At 40.9% G+C, this 18,901-nt stretch overlaps 2 protein-coding genes across 3 annotated transcripts in view; both read right to left on the bottom strand.

Moving 5' to 3' along the window:
* Positions 1 to 636: 636 nt before the first annotated feature.
* Positions 637 to 11,416, bottom strand: kcnv2a (potassium channel, subfamily V, member 2a; the record flags this gene model as incomplete). Its single annotated transcript, XM_079659006.1, has 9 exons — positions 637 to 1,682; positions 2,931 to 3,056; positions 3,730 to 3,846; positions 4,607 to 4,861; positions 6,564 to 6,755; positions 9,301 to 9,472; positions 9,565 to 9,743; positions 10,318 to 10,455; positions 11,291 to 11,416. 9 exons carry the CDS (start codon positions 11,414 to 11,416, stop codon positions 1,395 to 1,397), a joined length of 1,593 nt encoding a protein of 530 aa, XP_079515132.1. The 3' UTR covers positions 637 to 1,394.
* Positions 11,417 to 14,065: 2,649 nt separating this feature from the next.
* Positions 14,066 to 18,901, bottom strand: part of vldlr (very low density lipoprotein receptor) — a 55,769-nt gene continuing 50,933 nt past the window's right edge. For both annotated transcript variants that reach the window (XM_079659575.1, XM_079659576.1), the window contains 3 exons: positions 16,901 to 16,978; positions 16,313 to 16,482; positions 14,066 to 15,133 (listed from right to left, as the gene is read on the bottom strand). In XM_079659575.1, the coding sequence (XP_079515701.1) occupies positions 15,098 to 15,133; positions 16,313 to 16,482; positions 16,901 to 16,978 (284 nt within the window). In that variant the 3' untranslated portion in view covers positions 14,066 to 15,097. The remainder of the gene's footprint in view (positions 15,134 to 16,312; positions 16,483 to 16,900; positions 16,979 to 18,901) is intronic.

Below are 18,901 nucleotides of genomic sequence, written 5' to 3'. Positions count from 1 at the left end.
CTGTGTTTTAAAGGGCAGTTATTTGCCAGACTATTTAATGGTCAAGAGAATTTACTTCCTGTTGGTTTCTTGACATATGTCACAGTGACGAGTTATTTTAAAACGTTTTAAACACAGCCATGATTTCAGTCTGTGCTAAGCTTATCTCTTGGTGGATTTATATTAAGTGTTGAGCGTTGACTGCTAGCCATTTGCAAATGTTACTCTGCAAGAAAGCCACATTTCCTATAGATTACCTCCACCAAATCATGATCACCTTATAATGCTTTTTGCTTTTACCATAAAGTAACACATACTGTTCATTACAGACGGTCTAACAGCAGCTAAAACGACTGACTGAATGTCGATTGAGTTACCAGTATAATCAGTTCAGCTTCGGGATTCTGTTTGAAACATGGTTTATTATTAAAGAGGGGAAGATAAACAGGTCTAATATCTGTCGTCCAGATGTCCACTCTTCAACCTATGATCTATTTCTGACCCGTTCACGCCATTCACTCCTGATTCCTGGATTACTTGTGGGCTTTAGGGACTAATGGATTGAGTGTGTGTGTGTGTGTGTGTGGGGGGGGGGGGGGGGGGGGGGATTGTGATACAGACAGCTTTAGCATAGATTTACACTATTTCAAAAGAGTATAATGGTGAGTACATATATTTTATTGAAATAAAAAAAAACATTAACCAATATATTTAGGGGTTTTCTCCATCACCTTTTGCCAATGCATGCTGAGATAACACAAATAAGCAAATATGGAGGATGAATGAAAGGATGCATATAATAACAAAATATGTCCTGGAGCAGCATTTTGAACTCACAGGTTTCTGAACTGAGATCTAAACATCTGGAGATTTCTCAGCTTATTATTGGTTCAAATTGCCAGACAGTTCATTTAAAGCCGCAACTGGTTGCAACTCCACTGGATGCACATATAAGCCTGACTGTATAGAAGTCTCTGAGAAAATGACCGTACTTCTTACTTGATTTATTACCACAGTAAACGTTTTCCTGACAGGTTTATGGTCTCACGTGCTAGTTTGAAGTCTTCTTCAATACAGCATGATGTTATTTGAGGTAATAATGGAAATAACCCTTAAAGCAGGGAATGCTTTAGGGATTGAATTGTGACTGACAGGCCACTTCCGCTGTGTTGCCCATGTTTACGTGTGTCTTCTCATTTCAGGTCCAGGATAGTGTCTTGTCCAGCATTTGGTTGCACTTTGCTCCAGCCTCTCAAACTTCTGCCTCCAAAAATCCAAGATGGCCAAAATGCCAAACTGAGAGTTTAGAAACCAACTAGTGACGTCATGTTGACCATGTCCATAGTCAGTCTTTGATTCATTTCACTTCTCTGACTGTCACTCCTTACCTCCCACACAAACGTTACTGTGAAAATCTAAGAACTTGTGTGCAGATGGGAATTCCTTGGCTGAACGACGTCCTCGCAGCAGTCGTGAAACTTCTTCGCCGCCCTCTTGGCGAAGTGCACCTTCCCGCGGGCCTTGGTGACGGCGGCGTACTCGTGGGACTTGAGTTTGGTGTAATAGTCGGAGAACTTGTTGTAGAGGATGGAGATGGGCATGCCGTTGAGGATGACGCCGAAAGAGATGCAAGCGCAGGCGAAGATACGGCCCAGGTTGGTCTCAGGGAGCATGTCGCCGTAGCCCACCGTGGAAATACTCACCTGGGGGATGAAAGACAAACACATAGAAATACTTAAGACAGAATGAGATGAATCTTTCTTATTCCAAATACCTTTCAGTTTCTTTCGATGCAATATATTCACTTGTCAAAATATTTATCAATACCTCTGACGACCCCCCCCCCCCCCCCCCCCCCCCCCTCTCTCTTCAGTTTTTGTTTGTCTCTTTTTGTATTTTTCTTTGTTTCTTTTGTTGTGTTATCTCTGTCGAAGCGTCTTTGAGTTTTTAGAAAAGCGCTATATAAGTATTATTATTATATTTATTTATAATACGTTTTCTATTTTCAGGGCAAGGATTTCCCATTTTGACGTCTTGCCCTTGGCGTGACCTTAATTAAAAATGTTTTTTCTTGGGGGAGAACAATAAGTGTAATGTTTTCAAATGTCATACATCGTTTCCCTAATTCCCCAAACATAATTTCACAATATAATATATTCAAGATATTCAGTGTTTTCAATTTATATTGGTTAATGAACTATAAAAATAAAATGTAATCCAAGTCTTTCTTTAGTAGTTTTTGCTGTTACTGTCGGAAATTAATTCATACATTTTCTAAAGCCATAGCATAAAAATACAGGCTTTTATTGTGAGGCAGTCACAGGTATAAAGGTGTACACAGGTGTAAACGAATAACGAAAAATGTATTACCACGAATAGCATGGATTACAGTTCAAATCAAAATATTATAATCCAAAAAACCTACAAATTCTGAATATCAGACTGACTTGAAGGGAAAAAAAGATATAGAGAAAATAAATAAAATAAACAATAATAGTTTTAAAGGGGGATACGAGAAAAACTATAAAACACTTACATAATAAGCTGGTTGCAAGACAGTTATATATAAGTATGTATAATATATGTTTTTATTTGTGATTCAAGGCATTCCATAAGGTGTGTTTCTTTGTCTTGTTTTACTGCACTGCATGTACAAAAATGAGTCTGAACAAATAACATGAATGGACCAATGAAGTCAATACAAAAATAAAATATTGTAACGCCTAACCTCAATGCTTACAGTAAAGTAACTTCCCTGGGTGCTGCCATGCTGAGGTATGTATAAGGAAAATCATCCGGGAAGACAATGGTGTTAGTCAGGGAAGACTGAGCACTGATCTGCCTCCCAGTGGATTAACATTTTAATCCTCCAGCACACAAACACAACAGATAGAAAACATGTTGTTTGAACGTCATTGTGTTCGTCTTCATGTTTATGTGTGTGGACTCACGGCGGCCCACCACCATGCGTGCGGCATGGAGGTGAAGTTGGTGTTGGGAACGTCGTGCTCCACCGTGTACACCATGGCTGAAAACATGAAGATGCCCATGCCCATGAAGAGCAGCAAGCAGCCCACCTGAACAAGGAAACATGTTTTGTTTAATATTTCCTCGTAAATGTCATTTTTTCGTTCTTAACTAAGGCATACTGTCTAAGATTCATCTAAACATACAGGCTACACTTGTTTCTAATCAAATGCTGCATCCCAACTGTATGGTAAGGCAGAGCTCTATTTTTTGTTTTTTGGCAAAAGTTGAGGATAGTACTTGGACATTTATTGGCACAACCTTGGTCAAAGTCCTACTGTATATAGGATTCCATAGTCCTCGGCAGAGTTAACAAAATCAGGAGACTAATTAAGGGTTTTTAGTTCATCCAAATTCAAGATTTCAAGAGGCCCCATCTATTTGCTTTTTGGGCTTTTCCCTTTCCTGTAGCGTGTTATATAGGTTTTTGAGCATGTACATGTTCTGCAAAGGCTACAATCCCAAAGTAGAAATATAAACCTGAAGATGAACATACATATTTGTAATGTAGAGAGTCTTTTCCAGCGAGACACAGGACTCAAGTCATGCAGAGCCGTACCATGCAATGAAAATTAAGCAAAAATATTCTCTAGTATTTTGAACCTTTGCAAAGCTTTGTGTGTTTTGTGCATACAATAAGAAACAACAAAATGAATTCCTCTTTTTTTTGGTATCCTTGTATAGATATGGCTTTTTTTTCATTTGCTGTATGTACAGTCTCACCTGCTGGTAGCACTGCCTCAGTGTGAATCCGAAAGCTCTGAGGCCGGTCGAGTGTCGAGCCAGCTTCAAGATCCTGAAGATTCTCATCAGACGCATGATCCTGAGAACCTGACCCACCTGCAGAAAAACCCAGAGGAAGAACTAAACAGGGAGACGAGTCCAACAACATCCCATCTTCCCCTCAGAGATGGCACACACATCCTTTACTCAAGTAGAAGTACAGATACTCGTGTTTAAAAATACTCTGGTGAAAGTAGAAGTACTGACTAAACTTCTTTACTCAAGTGAAAGTAAAGAGGCTTTGAAATGTACTTCAGTAAAAAGTACCCATAACTAGCAGCTGTTTTAAAGAGTACCTGGCCTCCCTTTATATTAATAGAACAATAATGTCATTGTTAGCTAATGAATGTTTCCATGCTGAACAACGGCAACATGACAACGTTTCCATTGGTCCCTCTTCTTTAGAGAAGACCAGGAAATGATGGATACACGGATCGTGTTCAAATCAATAGGCACGCAATGACTCTAAATAATAATGATCACGCCACCAAACACACATTCAGACTCAAGGAACCAGCCTGTTTGGAAAATGAGAGAAGTAGAAAGTACAGGTATTTGTGTTCAACATGTAAGAAGTAGAAAGTACAGGTATTTGGGTTCAACATGTAAGAAGTAGAAAGTACAGGTATTTGTGTTCAAAATGTAAGAAGTAGAAAGTTCAGGTATTTGTGTTCAACATGTAAGAAGTAAAAGGTCTTCCGAAAAATAAGTAGTGGAGTAAAGTACTGATACCAGAAAACTGAACTTAAGTACAATAACAAAGTATTTGTACTCCTTCCCACCTCCGCTTCCCCTCTCCCATCAGCCCCCTCTTTACCTTTCCCACCCGCCCCACGGTCTGGACTTCCTCTGAGTGCAGCTGTGTGTCGTGGTCCTCAAAGCACTCCAGGGCCATCTGCAGGTAGTGCGGCAGGATGGCCACCAGGTCCACGGTGTTCAGCACGCTGCGGGCAAAGCTCTTCAGGTCGGGGGTGCACACCAGGCGCAGCAGGTACTCCAGCGTGAAGAAGGAGATGCAGGACGACTCCACGTACTCGCCGTACGTTCTGCCGCTGAGCTGGCCCGACGGCGTCTGGAAGAACAATGAGCAAGTCCACCTTTAGACGGTTTCTTTTAAAAGTCACCCATTATGCAAAATCCACTTTTTTCATGTCTCTTCTACATCAACATGTGTCCCCTCTTCTTCATGTCTTTTCTACAATAACATGTGTCCCCTCTTCTTCACGTCTCTTCTACATCAACATGTGTCCCCTCTTCTTCATGTCTTTTCTACAATAACATGTGTCCCCTCTTCTTCACGTCTCTTCTACATCAACATGTGTCCCCTCTTCTTCATGTCTCTTCTACATCAACATGTGTCCACTCTTCTTCATGTCTCTTCTACATCAACATGTGTCCCCTCTTCTTCATGTCTTCTCTACATCAACATGTGTCCGCTCTTCTTCATGTCTCTTCTACATCAACATGTGTCCCCTCTTCTTCATGTCTCTTCTACATCAACATGTGTCTCCTCTTCTTCATGTCTCTTCTACACCAACATGTGTCCCCTCTGTGGAAAGAGACTCTGAAAGTTTCAGGAACAAAGATTCTCTCACTTTTTGATCCATTTCTATAAAAACCTGTCTGAAAATGAGCTGATCAGATTTTGGCCACTTTATGATGTCATAATAATGTTTTGTCTTGTGTAACCATTAGCCAATCAGAAACCAAGGTAACCCCCCCCCCCCCCACCCCCCTTATCACCTGAATCTCCTCCTAGAGCACCATTGAGTTCTTTTTAACCAAATGTCTCTCAGAGGGGCGTGGGGAGGGGCTCCTTATTTTTCATTTAAAGTAACAGACAGAGAATAAGCACTTTTGAAACAGGGCTGAAACAGAGGGGATTATGGGTAATGCTGCAATGATCGGTTTGGTGTTTGGAGCCAAACACTTCAGAGACATGTTTGTATATATCTGAGACCTATAATGTATTGATGAAAAACAGTATAATAGGGGACCTTTAATGTAAATGGCCTGTTTTATATTACAATTAAGTTGTGAATTATTATTTTTTGAATGTCCAGATTTTCATTCAAGATTGCCCGTTTTTGTTGAACTGCTTGTATTTGTTTGAAAAGGAGATACATAATGAATATAGCGCTGGATTCTAATAATAATGTGAATACTCTTATGGTTATCAACACTGGAAAAAACACAATTCATAATTATTGACCTTTCAAGATTATAATTTTGTCACATTTCTCTCATTAACAGCTCGAACAGCATCTGGTTTCAAGAAAGACTGATTGTATAGATGAAAAAATAAAAAAATAAAAAATAAAATAAATAGATCAGATTTATTACTGAAATAAACCCTTTCCTAGTCATTTTAGGTCTGTAAGAATATCAAGATTTTAACTGACACGCTAAGATGCAAGTTTTGTTCTTTTCTGTATTATTATTTTATAGTTTTTACACATTAGTTTTTTATTTCTTTCTCTATGGATGAAAAGCAGATACATCTATAAATATAACCCTGCAATCAAAGAAAACGTTGACAACTCTCTCATTAACCTGCTCAGAATGCATTTGCTTTATAGCCTTCTTCCACACACACACACACACACACACACACACACACACACACACACACACACACACACACACACACACACACACACACACACACACACACACACACACACACACACACACACACACACACACACACACACACACACACACACACACACACACACACACACACACACACACACACAAAGTAAAACACACACCTCGTACTGCATCTCCTCCACGGTGTTCAGCGCCATGGTTACCAGAGAGACGATCACGAAAAGGGAGGAGGCGATGCCCATCAGCTTGGCGATGACGGAGGAGAACGGCCTCTCCATGACATTCCAGATAATCTTCCGCAACGGCCCGAAGACCAAGCCGTCGAATAACACCTCGTTCTCCTCCTCCTCCATCTGGAAGGGACAGAAATACATCCGGGTCAGAGAATAGGAAATATCTTTTTGAAAATGTGCCAACTACAGCCAATAATAATACTTTAATGAACAATAATCCTCGGTTCAAATACAGAGAAGAAGCCATGGCAAAACCACCAAAATGTCCAGATCAAAAATTAAATTAAATTAAATTAAATTAAAGAAGCTGAAACTGATTGTCAAATATCAACTTTATAGACCAACAACTACCTACTACCAAATGTCTCCCATTCACACACACATTCACACACACTGATGGTAGAGGCTTATCAGGTTCTTATCTAACGCTTGTCTACACACGCTCACACACTGCTGCCTTTGGGTGTCATTTTGGTCTCCATGTCTTTCCCAAGGACACTTTGGATTGAGGACTGAAGGAATTCAACACACCAACTCGTGAGCCAAGAAAACACAACGGGAGAGAAACTGTTACGCAAACTGCATGAGCGTGGGACCTCTGTGATAGAAACAGCTGTCCGAACCTGTGCCAAGAAAAAAAGCTTACTCTCTGCTCTCCATCTGTCAAGACGGCGAGGCGGAGCGGTGATTTATAATGTAGGTCAGCCAGCAGATTGCCAACTCAATCTCACACAGGTACAAATACAAAACATAGACTGCTGGACCACGGCAGCCCGAAGGTGGAGACCTCTTGATATCTTTATTTGCAGAACTACGTAAGGAGACTGGAGGGAGAACAAGTACAAAATATTATTACTTAGTTTTGAGGGGATTTTTTGTTCCACTGAGAACTGCCTCAAGTATGCTCTGTTTTTCAATTGTTTTGTGTTGCACTGTTGGAGGAGCCTGTGACCTAAGATGTTCATCACCAAAACATCACTGAAGCTATGTACGTATGACTAATAAAAGCCTTGAACCTTGAATATTCAGGGTAACGTGAAGTTGAATGAACACGGTTTAAGATCCCCATGCTTCTACTGTGTATATATCGTAGCTGCACACTGTTCCTAATACAAGGAACTGACCATTTAAAGGGGACCTATCATGCAAAATGCACTTTTGTACGTCTTTTATACATGAATGTGTGTCCCCGATGTGTCAGGGAACTCACCAAGTGTCAGAAAACACAACCCTATGTCTTTTCCTCCATACCCAAATCTCTAAAAACGGGGCTTCAACGGAGCTGATTGTTATTTGAATTTTTCTGACGTCAGAAAAGGGGTGCTCCGCCTATATGGGAAACTCCCCACCTATCAGGGTAATGAGAGACCGCTCGAAAGCGCTGGAGATGCTGTGGTACATATGCCAGGCCTGTAGGTGGCGCTGTAGTCTGCCACAAAAGCAGAATCAGCCCTTGCAAAAACAGGGCTGGAAAAGAGCAAATAGAGCGAAATGAGGCATGGCTAAAATGCATGATCCGTTTGGTATTTTGAAAAACAAACTTCACAGACATCCATCCCACCTCACAGGTGTGGCATATCAAGATGCTGATTAGACAGCATGATTATTGCACAGGTGTGCCTTAGGCTGGCCACAATAAAAGGCCACTCTGAAACATGCATTTTTGCTTTATTGGGGGGGTCTGGGGGGGTCCGAAAACCAGTCAGTATCTGGTGTTAGGGTTAGGGTTAGGGTTAGGGTAATGTTGTGAATCGAGTGGCCCATGGTGGTGGTGGGGTTATGGTATGGGCAGGCGTATGTTATGGACGACGAACACAGGCCACTCGATTCACAACATTACCCTAACCCTAACCCTAACCCTAACCCTAACCCCAGATACTGACTGGTTTTCGGACCCCCCCAGACCCCCCCAATAAAGCAAAACTGCACGTTTCAGAGTGGCCTTTTATTGTGGCCAACCTAAGGCACACCTGTGCAACAATCATGCTGTCTAATCAGCATCTTGATATGCCACACCTGTGAGGTGGGATGGATTATCTCGGCAAAGGAGAAATGCTCACTATCACAGATCTTTTTAGATTTGTGAACAATATTTGAGAGAAATGGTTATTTTGTGTATGTAGAAAATGTTTTAGATCTTTGAGTTCATCTCATGAAAAATGGGAGCAACAACAAAAGTGTTGCGTTTATATTTTTGTTCAGTGTAGGTATGGCCCTACAATATATGTTTCAAACATAGCATGATAGGTCCACTTTAAAGTTCACTCAATTAGAATCTTCCCCTTCCATTTCCAATTTGGTTTCAACAACCATAAAGTGGTCATTTATAGAGAGCATCTTGCTGAACAAAGTCTCTAAGTGCCATGAACTTTTATTTGCCACAGATTCCATATATTTCAAGAGCCAATGAAAAAAATCCTTCTTTTCGTCAAGGGCGTTGCTAACTCATGATATTGCCTACAAAAGAATGACCATCCCCACAGCACGCTTAATTCTATCTGAGTTCGGGCTAATACAGTGTATTCAGCAAACAGTCTGAAGGTTCAATGTTGAACACAGGCCATCTGATAAGCACTCCTTTTCATTGAGAAAATACATTCCTATTGTGGTGATCCATGGAAATAAATAAAAAACCTTCAACATAAAAAGAAAACCGCCGACCCACCTCTGCTATCAGCTCTCTCTGTATCTTCAGTTGCTCGTTCAGCTCGTCCTGCTTCTCTTCGAAGGAGATGCGGCAGCAGCGATGGCTGTTTTTGATTCTGACGCCCCAGTAGTTTATCTCCTCCAGGAAGTTGTGGGGACACAGCTCGTCTTTAATGTACAACACTCCAGTTCTGATGGAGAGGACAGAAGAACAGATCCATAATGATCCCATTGAGAAGAGGAAAGCTCACTTCTTTCATTGAACAACACATCTTGTTTTCACCTGTAGAAGTTGAAGATGTTGTGGAAGATTTGAGGGTCCCGGTCGAAGAAGAACTCGTTGCTGTGCACGATGTAGTCATCACACAGATCCAACTTCCTGCTGTGGTCCTTGTACGTGGCCAACTGCCCGATCCGTGTCTTTGGATACTTGGCTGCTAACCTGTAGGGCACGTGGTACACCTGGAGGAGAGGACGACAGGAGACAATCAGGGGAAAGGAAACTCTAAATAATGACAAGTCAGAGGAGAATTGAAGTCATTAAAGTGAGACTGGAACACGTTTTAAAATGGTTATGGAGACCGGAAAAATACACCTCATAATGAATGACCTTTGGAAATTACAACTGTCTCCATTCATATGCCTCTCATTTATCAGCTGAAACTACATAATACCTCTACTGAAAAACTAATATGTTCCTTTTTCTGTCCTTGAAACAAATTATTTTTCGTGTATCAAATATATGGGTGTTGAAAATGAAGTCAATCTGGAAGTGCATTAAATGTGCTTTGCAAAAATTTGATTTATTAACTCACTATACATATTCCTAATGAATTGATGGTCTCGATAGCTAGTTTCAAGTCTTCTTCAATTCAGCATGGTGGAGTTAAATGTTAAAACTAACTTTCATGAACAGGAAGTCTTCTGTGAAACTGAAATGGGTTAGTTAATCAAACAGGAAGTAGGGTCGATTTCTCCTAAAAGGCGGTATCATATAACTCGTAAGCACCGTTAGATAGAAGTTGAGTAAAGTTACCGTTCCTCCGACGTTGATGTTGAGATTGAAGTGTTTGGTTGGCGAGAGCAGGAAGTGGGAGGAAGTCACCGGCAGCCGGTCCTCCTCATCCTCACTTTCATACTCAGCATATATATCATAGATATCTCTGCCCAGCTCCTTCACAAATAACACCAAGGTTCATGAAGGCAGCACTTTAAGCTTAGAACAAGTTGAATGAGACAATAAGGTAACGATTAAACTAAGCACAATATAACCAAGAAATAATTAAACTATTTTAACATACATTCAACCACTGGGTTACTAAACAACAAAACGAACAGAAATAACATCTAATAATCATATTGTAGACCTTTGACTATTACCAGCAGGATTAATTTCCTTCATGGATTATTTCTGCGTGTTACACTTAACCAATTAGCTGAATAACTGACAGAAAATGTATCTGGTTGTTTTTCTTATACATTCTGTATTTTATTTTCGACTGTTCTTTATTTTCCAAGTTGTTTTTAAGTGAATAATAATCCACAATATTCACATCCAATAGATCATAAAAGGAAAACGTTCTCTCCTCCTAGCTTCTCAAATGTGTCAATTTGCTGCTTTTCTTGGATGTATAGCTTTCAATATTTAATATCTTTAGGATCTAATGTCAGGCAACAAGAGGATATTAACAGACTATGTTGATATCCTCAGATTGCCATGTTGAACATCAGCTCTGCAACATTGATCAATACAAATATCTGTAAGAGCTAGCCTTTAATATAACCAGTGGACAGTGACCTTGAAACAGTGACAGTTGACCTTGAAACAGAATCATTTGTCAATAACAGGATATTCTTGTATTTTGAACATTTTAAATATACAGAGTTTCTGTGTTCTATATTTCTGAATATACATTTATTTAGGTAAATGACATTGGGGTGTGATTTGTTTTGAAAGCAAGGGATAAATGGAGGAACATTTAACTCAAAATAAAGTTGGAGTGTCTGACCTGCATGGACCTCCATGGCTTTACAAAGTCCAGATAGTCGGCCTGGTCTTGGAGCGCCTGAGCCCCCCCGCCGGGCTTGTAGCTGGGGTACAGGCTCCTGCTGCGAGCCCTGATGTGGGTCAACATGTCGCTCAATGTCTTTCAAACCTAAAATCCATCAACCTGTTTGTAGAGACATCCTGACCAAACACACACACACACCTCGCACATGTGCACAAAACCTAGGTCACACACACAAGATGCACAAATGAGTAACCAGGCATTCAAAGACGGGACATGTTTCCACCTTAAGAGGAATCATGTCAACAGACATACAGCTAACACACACACACACACACACACGGTTATGAGGTAGGAAGTGACTGTGGTCCTGCCGCACAGCTGACGAGATGATCTGGGTGCTTAAAGTGTTATCCTCTTTTATCCATCTCGTGATCTCTCACTCCTCCCACTTACTACATCTCATAAATTTACACATCTGGCTATCCTGGCATAGACGGTAAATATAGTCAATATAACATTTATAAATCATAATTGTCTTTACAGGATAGGTCAGATTTTAATAGTTATATTAAGCGCTTGTCCAAGAGGAAGTATTTAACCGTGCAACTTTATTTCTTAACAATGAATTGTTATTTGACTTGGTTGTTCAGGGTTAAGGTAAATAAGCACGTATATTAGAGACATCGACATGGTTGCAAGTACATTGATGTAAAAAGCACATTTTGGACTTTAACAAAAAATACATTTTGAAACATTGTCAAAATACAAATTTGCCATATTGTATTAAATACATTACTTTTTTCCCCCAATAATGATTGGATTATTTTATATTTTTTATGTTAAAAAATACTGAAAAGCTAGCTAAGCCTCTGCTGTCAAATGTGTGTATGGATTTTACATGAGTGGGTCATTTCAGTCAAATTCGGTTCTTTTCATGTTTTCAATGTCACAAGTTGACTTTGGCTGCTGGCTTATTAAATATGTTGATATGCAGTCACTGCCCCACAGCCCTTTGTTTATAAACTTTAGACCTTCATAACTGACATCTGCCTTAATCCAAGTGTGTGTTTGACGTATTCTGTCCGCCTGATAACTCCGATAGGTGGAGATTAATCCGTGCTGCAGTTAAACGGGATAATGACCAGACGGAGCCGCACAAATACAAACGATTTATCAGCTCTGCTACGGTCTCTCTAACACATTTTTAAAGGTCCCCTATTATACAGTTTTTCATCAATATATAATAGTTCTCAGATAAAGGGGGGGGGGGGGGTTACCTTGGTTGCTGATTGGCTAATGGTTACACAAGGCAACACATCTTTATGACATAAAGTGGCCAAAATCTGATCAGCTCATTTTCAGACAGGTTTTTATAGAAATGGATCAAAAAGAGAGAGAATCTTTGTTCCTGAAACTTTCAGAGTCTCTTTCCACAGAGGGGACACATGTTGATGGAGAAGAGACATGAAGAAGAGGGGACACATGTTGATGAAGAAGAGACATGAAGAAGAGGGGACACATGTTGATGTAGAAGAGACATGGAGAAGAGGGGACACATGTTGATGTAGAAGAGACATGAAGAAGAGGGGACACATGTTGATGTAGAAGAGACATGGAGAAGTGGATTTTGCATAATAGGTGACCTTTAATCTAACATGACTCCTTGCGATTGTCCCAGATTAATCTTTTTTTTTTGCACTTTTATTCTCATTACACAGTAGCCTACAGGTAATGAAATGGTTTCTCTGCATTTGACCCATCCTCGTGTTAGGAGCAGTGAGCATTGATCTTAAAGATATGTTTTTCTTTCATATGCACAGAGATGTCAGCTAAATTATGAAAAACACGCTCCATGTTAAACATCTTGTTGCTCCCTTGTCAAAAACCAATGGGATTCGGTATATGGCAGAAATTAAGTTTTTTTTTTATTATGACACTTAAATGTTTGGTTCTAACTCCTTTCTGGGTTTTAGGGACTCATTCCTGCACCACTTTGAAGAAGTCATATTTGAGGCATCGTCCTCTTGAAGTTAGAAACACAATATTGTCTTATTCCAGATATTACATTTAGCTGACGCTTTTATCCAAAGGGACTTACAGTTCATTCGACCAGGAAGATACCACCTTGAAGAAAACAGAATCATAAGTACATCAGGTTTCATAGAGCCAAACCTTTCAAGTGCTACTCAACTGGCTTTAGATAAGCCAGCCCTTTATTAGTATACAAGTGCTTTGATAGTAATTCTATCTCTCGAAGTGGAGTTCAAAGAGATGAGTTTTCAGCCTGCGCCGGAAGATGTGTAATCTTTCTGCTGTCCTGATTTCAATGGGGAGCTCATTCCACCATTTTGGAGCCAGGATAGCAAACCCACGTGTTTTTGCTGACGGGAACTTGGGTCCCCCTCGCAGTGCGGGTGCAGCGAGCTGTTTGGCTGATGCAGAGCGGAGTGCACGTGCTGGGGTGTACGGTTTAACCATGTCCTGGATGTAGGAGGGGCCAGATCCATTCACAGCATGGTACGCAAGCACCAGTGTCTTGAAGTGGATTCTAGCAGTTACCGGAAGCCAGTGAAGGGAGCGGAGGAGCGGCGTGGTTTGGGAGAATTTAGGAAGGTTGAAGACCAGACGAGCCGCTGCATTCTGGAGGTAGACCAGCCTACCAGATATGAGCGTACTCTTAGCATCGCTGGACAGTAAACCCCATGTCAGTGTAGACCCCTCTCCATTTAGTATCCTCACAAACACACAATCGAGAAAAGCCAAGACGCCATGTTTTGAACAACGTTGTGGATTAGGTTTTAATTCTCAAGTGATTCTCAGTTTCTTCACAGTTACAGAGCATTTACCCTCTAATAATATCCCCCCCCCTCACTGTACAAGGCTAGAAAAAGTTCACAGCAACAGCACACAAACATACAAAATAGTTTTACCAAATTCAGTAGTTATTTTTTTCTGCTTTTTCTTTGTTAAATACATTTGAACTCTAACCCTTGTACAATGCCCAACCATAGCAAAAAATTAATTTCAAGTCAAATGTATACAATCTTATTTACACGAGGAACATTTGATCAAAGTGCATCGAAGAGAGTCCTGATTGACGGTAATGTCTCTGAGGGATAATGGGTAAATATATATACAATGTTTACAAATGCTGTAATTGTGGTGATCTTACAAAGCCTATATAATAATACTTATAATAATTATAATAAACATTGGTAGAAAGAACAGCTCGTCTGAATGCACTCCAGGAGGAAGAGTTGGAAAGAAAAACAAATGCAAATGATCTTGGAAAATAAATATGAACACATGTGATGGATAAGAGGAGGGAATCGAATCAATGAAGTTTAGATCAATATCACCCATGATTCTTTTTCACTCTGCTCAACTTAGAATATGATCGAAAGTGTCTTGAATACGCCATTTAATACCGACAGCTCAGATCCAGTTTGAAATCCTGTCCAGCAGTAGATCTGTTAGCAGAGAGAAGTCCTGCGTCCTCCTGTCAGTTGGAACACAGGAAGTCCAGTCATTTCTCTCGGGGGCAAAAACCAGGAAGCAGTGACCCGAAAAAGGGGAAAATAATCCTTATCACATGGACGAGTGAAAAACAGGGATGGACACGTAATTCATTGCAGTATTCACATAATAAATAACAATTCCTCAAGTCATCCTCTCCAAAGATAACGCACTTCAGAAGGCATGTGGTCGTACAGTAAGGGGCTGCTGCGACGGAACCGTAGGCATGGTAACGAGGTTTCGCCGCGCAACACTACGGGCCGCAGGAAAGAAAGAAAAGCAGGACGATCATGATAAATCATCCTCTGTGCTCACGATGGAAATCTGGAGACAGAAGAGGGAAGGGGAGGACAGAGAGACATTATTCAAATGTTTTGATAGAGATTTCTTTTGTGGTGCGAGGTACTTCTCCGTAGTCTACATACAGAAGATGGCTGTCTAGATATTGGAGTAGCTGCGTCATTGTGTGAACTACATGTAGAATATGTTCTTTGCGTTACCTTGATGTTCAGTGGGCTTTTTGGGCGGTAACTGGAACCGGTCCCAATGCGCTCTTTAAGCCAACCACACATTTCACCTCTTAGAACATGTACAGTCCTTTTTGTCAGAACTAGTCCGGTTGCTTTAAAGAGCGCATTGATGACTGCTCAGGTTCCTCAAATAACACATCCATGACACAGGGTAAAGTTCAACTGATGTTTTTAGGTGGCTAAAGTAAGATGTACTGTTACCTCTTTCCACTGTAGCATGACTCAGCTTTCTGTTGAACTCCGGTCTGTTTTTCTAAACTCGGAGCGTGCCGACCGCCATCTACTGTAACGTTATACACTGACTTTGGATAAGAACCTTGAATGACCCTGATTCAAGAAATGTAAAATCATTGTTGTAATACTGGAGGCAGGGAGAAACATCTAGGCTGGTTCTGTACAGAGAACAACGTCTCTAAAGTTCACACATATCTTGTTTGTTTGACTTGCAAAGCACAGGAAATATAAAACAACATTTTTCTTCAGTTGCTTCCTGCCTGCTGCAACTGTGAGGTGTGTGTGTGTGTGTGTGTGTGTGTGTGTGTGTGTGTGTGTGTGTGTGTGTGTGTGTGTGTGTGTGTGTGTGTGTGTGTGTCCATATTGTGCCCTCTGGCCCGGTTAAGGCTAATCTCTTTAATCTGTGTACCAAGAGATGTGGAATAATAAGACTAAGGATTAGTAAAGGCCACAAGGTCATGATGCAGGTGAAGGTCATTGACATCAAGTCTCCATCCTGTGTCAGGATGAAATTAAACCGCCAGTGAAACCTTACAACAGATTATTTGGTATTTAATTATTTTTGAGCTAAACAAGGAGCTTTTGGTGATTATAGGGTTGCTGCGTGTGAAGCACAGAGTGGATTCCAGGTCACCTATTCTCTATCAATAATGAATTGATTAGTCTGTTTTGGGATTAGTACATAGAGCCTAGACCCATTTTACCCATGATGCCCTAGGCTCAGTGGTTGTTTACTTACCGCAGGGTAGGTGTGACCCACGTTGGCGCCGTGCCGGGTGATGTCGATGTTGAGGTCTTCTTCTGTGGTCTTGAGATAGACGGGGTTGTCAAAGTTCATGCTCTTCTGGTTCCTCAGCTGCCAGTTCCTCCACATCAGGTATCCACCGGCCGCTGCCATCGCCAGCAGCACTGAGCAGGACACAGGTCAGCCGTCAGACACACATTCATCAGGGGCTATCTGGGTGTTTGTATGTAACGCATGAATATCTTTGGGGGACTAAAAAGTGGAATCAGTTACGTAACCCTCGGTTCACATCAAACTTTGACGTTACTGTTCTTACAGCATTTATGTGGTAGCCGTGATTGTTCCAGAGTTCTTGAATAGTCATACACAGCCATTAAAGCAATTCCAACTCAACCCTATTTAAAAAAAGGACACATTTCAAGCCAACTTAAGTCTACTGATCGCATACATTAGTATGATTAACTTTAGACATATGTTATTAATCAAGCTAAGTTCAATTGATTCATCAGACTACCTACGCGTGTGTGTGTGTGTGTGTGTGTGTGTGTGTTAGTGTGTGTGTGTGTGTGTGTGTGTACTCACAGACTGGCAGTATGGCCCAGGCAGCAGCTGACCCTCTTGCTGGGGAGTTCACCTGGATCGACGTGCTCACGTTGGCTTCTGGAACACAAAAGGCTTCTGTAAACACTTCAAATCCAACACACCAATAGGTTTCCACCTCTTCCTGCTCTGTACCATATCTCTTACACTTGTGTATTTTAAATTGTGCAATACATTGTGTTAGTCTGACATTCAACTGGGACAGGTGTGAGGGGTCTGGAGAGAGGGGAGTTTGTCTTTGAGGTTCAAGAAGATGGCTTGTTTGTTCACCACTAGTAAAGTAGTGATCTAAAATAGGGGAGTGATGTCTCTGGGGAAACGGCACCACAATGATCGAAGCCATTCAAAGTCCAGATTATGTTTAAATTCTTTCATTCAAACATGATAGATAAAAGTCTGGATACAGACCGGGAACCGTTTGATTTGGAGATAATGTCAGCTGCTGTGAAACCGAGCTGGCATTTTCACAACCTTCAAAGATATTGACAGCGTGGCCAAAACGTTACTACAAATCTTAAACTTGTTACATCAGTGTGTAAATTAAGTTTCCATCCCACCCCAGGCAAACATCCTGCAGTCTGAGCAGGCCGGAGTGTTTCGGTGTCAGTTAGTGACATGACTGGCAAACAGCTCGGCTGAAAGAGTTCAGGACAAAGAGACAAAAAGCAGGGTTTGTTAAGTCGTGTTCTTCCTGCTCGTCAGTCTGCTGCCAATTAGCCTTATGATGTCATCAACATGAGCCATAGGCGAAAAGACCCAGAAAGGATTTTTTTTTTTTTTAGTTTCCATGGATGAAGAAAACATTTAAAGTTAACTATGTAAGTGTAAAAGCTTGCAGTTATCATGAGTGGCGAGACACTTCCTCTTTTCAGCCACCAGGTGCTGCTCTCGGGCTGTGCTTCAAACTGGATATATATCATTTACCATCAAACATTTCACTGTCAGATGACTTCCTACAGCAATAAAGTATCAGAGCAGATTAAGACCTCCACACAATGCGCCGGTGGATCTGAACTAAATCCTGAGCAGCAGGGAAACATGGATAGCTTTTCAAATGGAGGGACTAACTACATTAGTCATGAGAACAAGCTATAATCAGAAACACTCATCAGAAAACGTTGTGTCGCTCATTAGGCTTCCTGTTTCTAATTCAATCACCGACTGCATTTGGACAAAGAGGATTAGGCACAAAGTTAGTGAGCAAACACTTCATGCAGGTTTACTAATCAAATGTAAACCTAGTGAGTGCAAGGTTTACCAAACACTTTAGCTAAATCAGTTTAGGTCGAGCCAGACGTAAGAACTCCAGACAGACAAAGCACGTAGAGGTGTTAGGCACACACTGAAGCAAACACCATGAACACAAGTCAATCATTACTGAGGAATGGTTGAAGCCTCCTTGATTAGACTGTCCTTCTCACAACAGCTGTATGAAGAGTACTGGAGTCACAACATGGAAAACAGAGCGATACTCTGATCACAGCACAAAGCCTGACAACTTGAGTTGAGATAATAATAATAATAACAACGCGTACAAAGCATACACATTGTGCAGTGAGATTGAGACGAGCTCATAAGGGGACACATGTAGCCTGAGCTAGCGTTTAGTTACAGCATCAGGTTGGAGGGTAAGTTAATGGTTCAAGAAACAATGAATTAGCTTAACTTCATATCCATATGCACCAAACTGAAGTTTAGTATTAAATCCACAGCTTTCAGGCCTGAGTAATAGACCAGTGGACAGCTGGGATGGAAATCCCTCTTGAATAACTCAGGCTACTGACCATGTGTTACAAATGAAGTTTTAAACATACTTTAATCGGTTTATCTTTACTGCACTAAGCCCTAAAACACATCTGAAAGTGCGTTATGAAATGACAACACTTAAGCATAAACGGAAGCTATTATTAGAGAAACGCTGCCAGCTAAAGAACAAACAATTCTAAAAATCAGCATACGGCAACGTGGACACAAGGAGAGGTT

The sequence above is a fragment of the Notothenia rossii genome, assembly GCF_949606895.1.
Source record: "Notothenia rossii genome assembly, chromosome: 11".
NCBI classification, from domain to species: Eukaryota; Metazoa; Chordata; class Actinopteri; order Perciformes; family Nototheniidae; genus Notothenia; species Notothenia rossii.
This window is presented reverse-complemented; position numbering and strand designations above follow the sequence as displayed.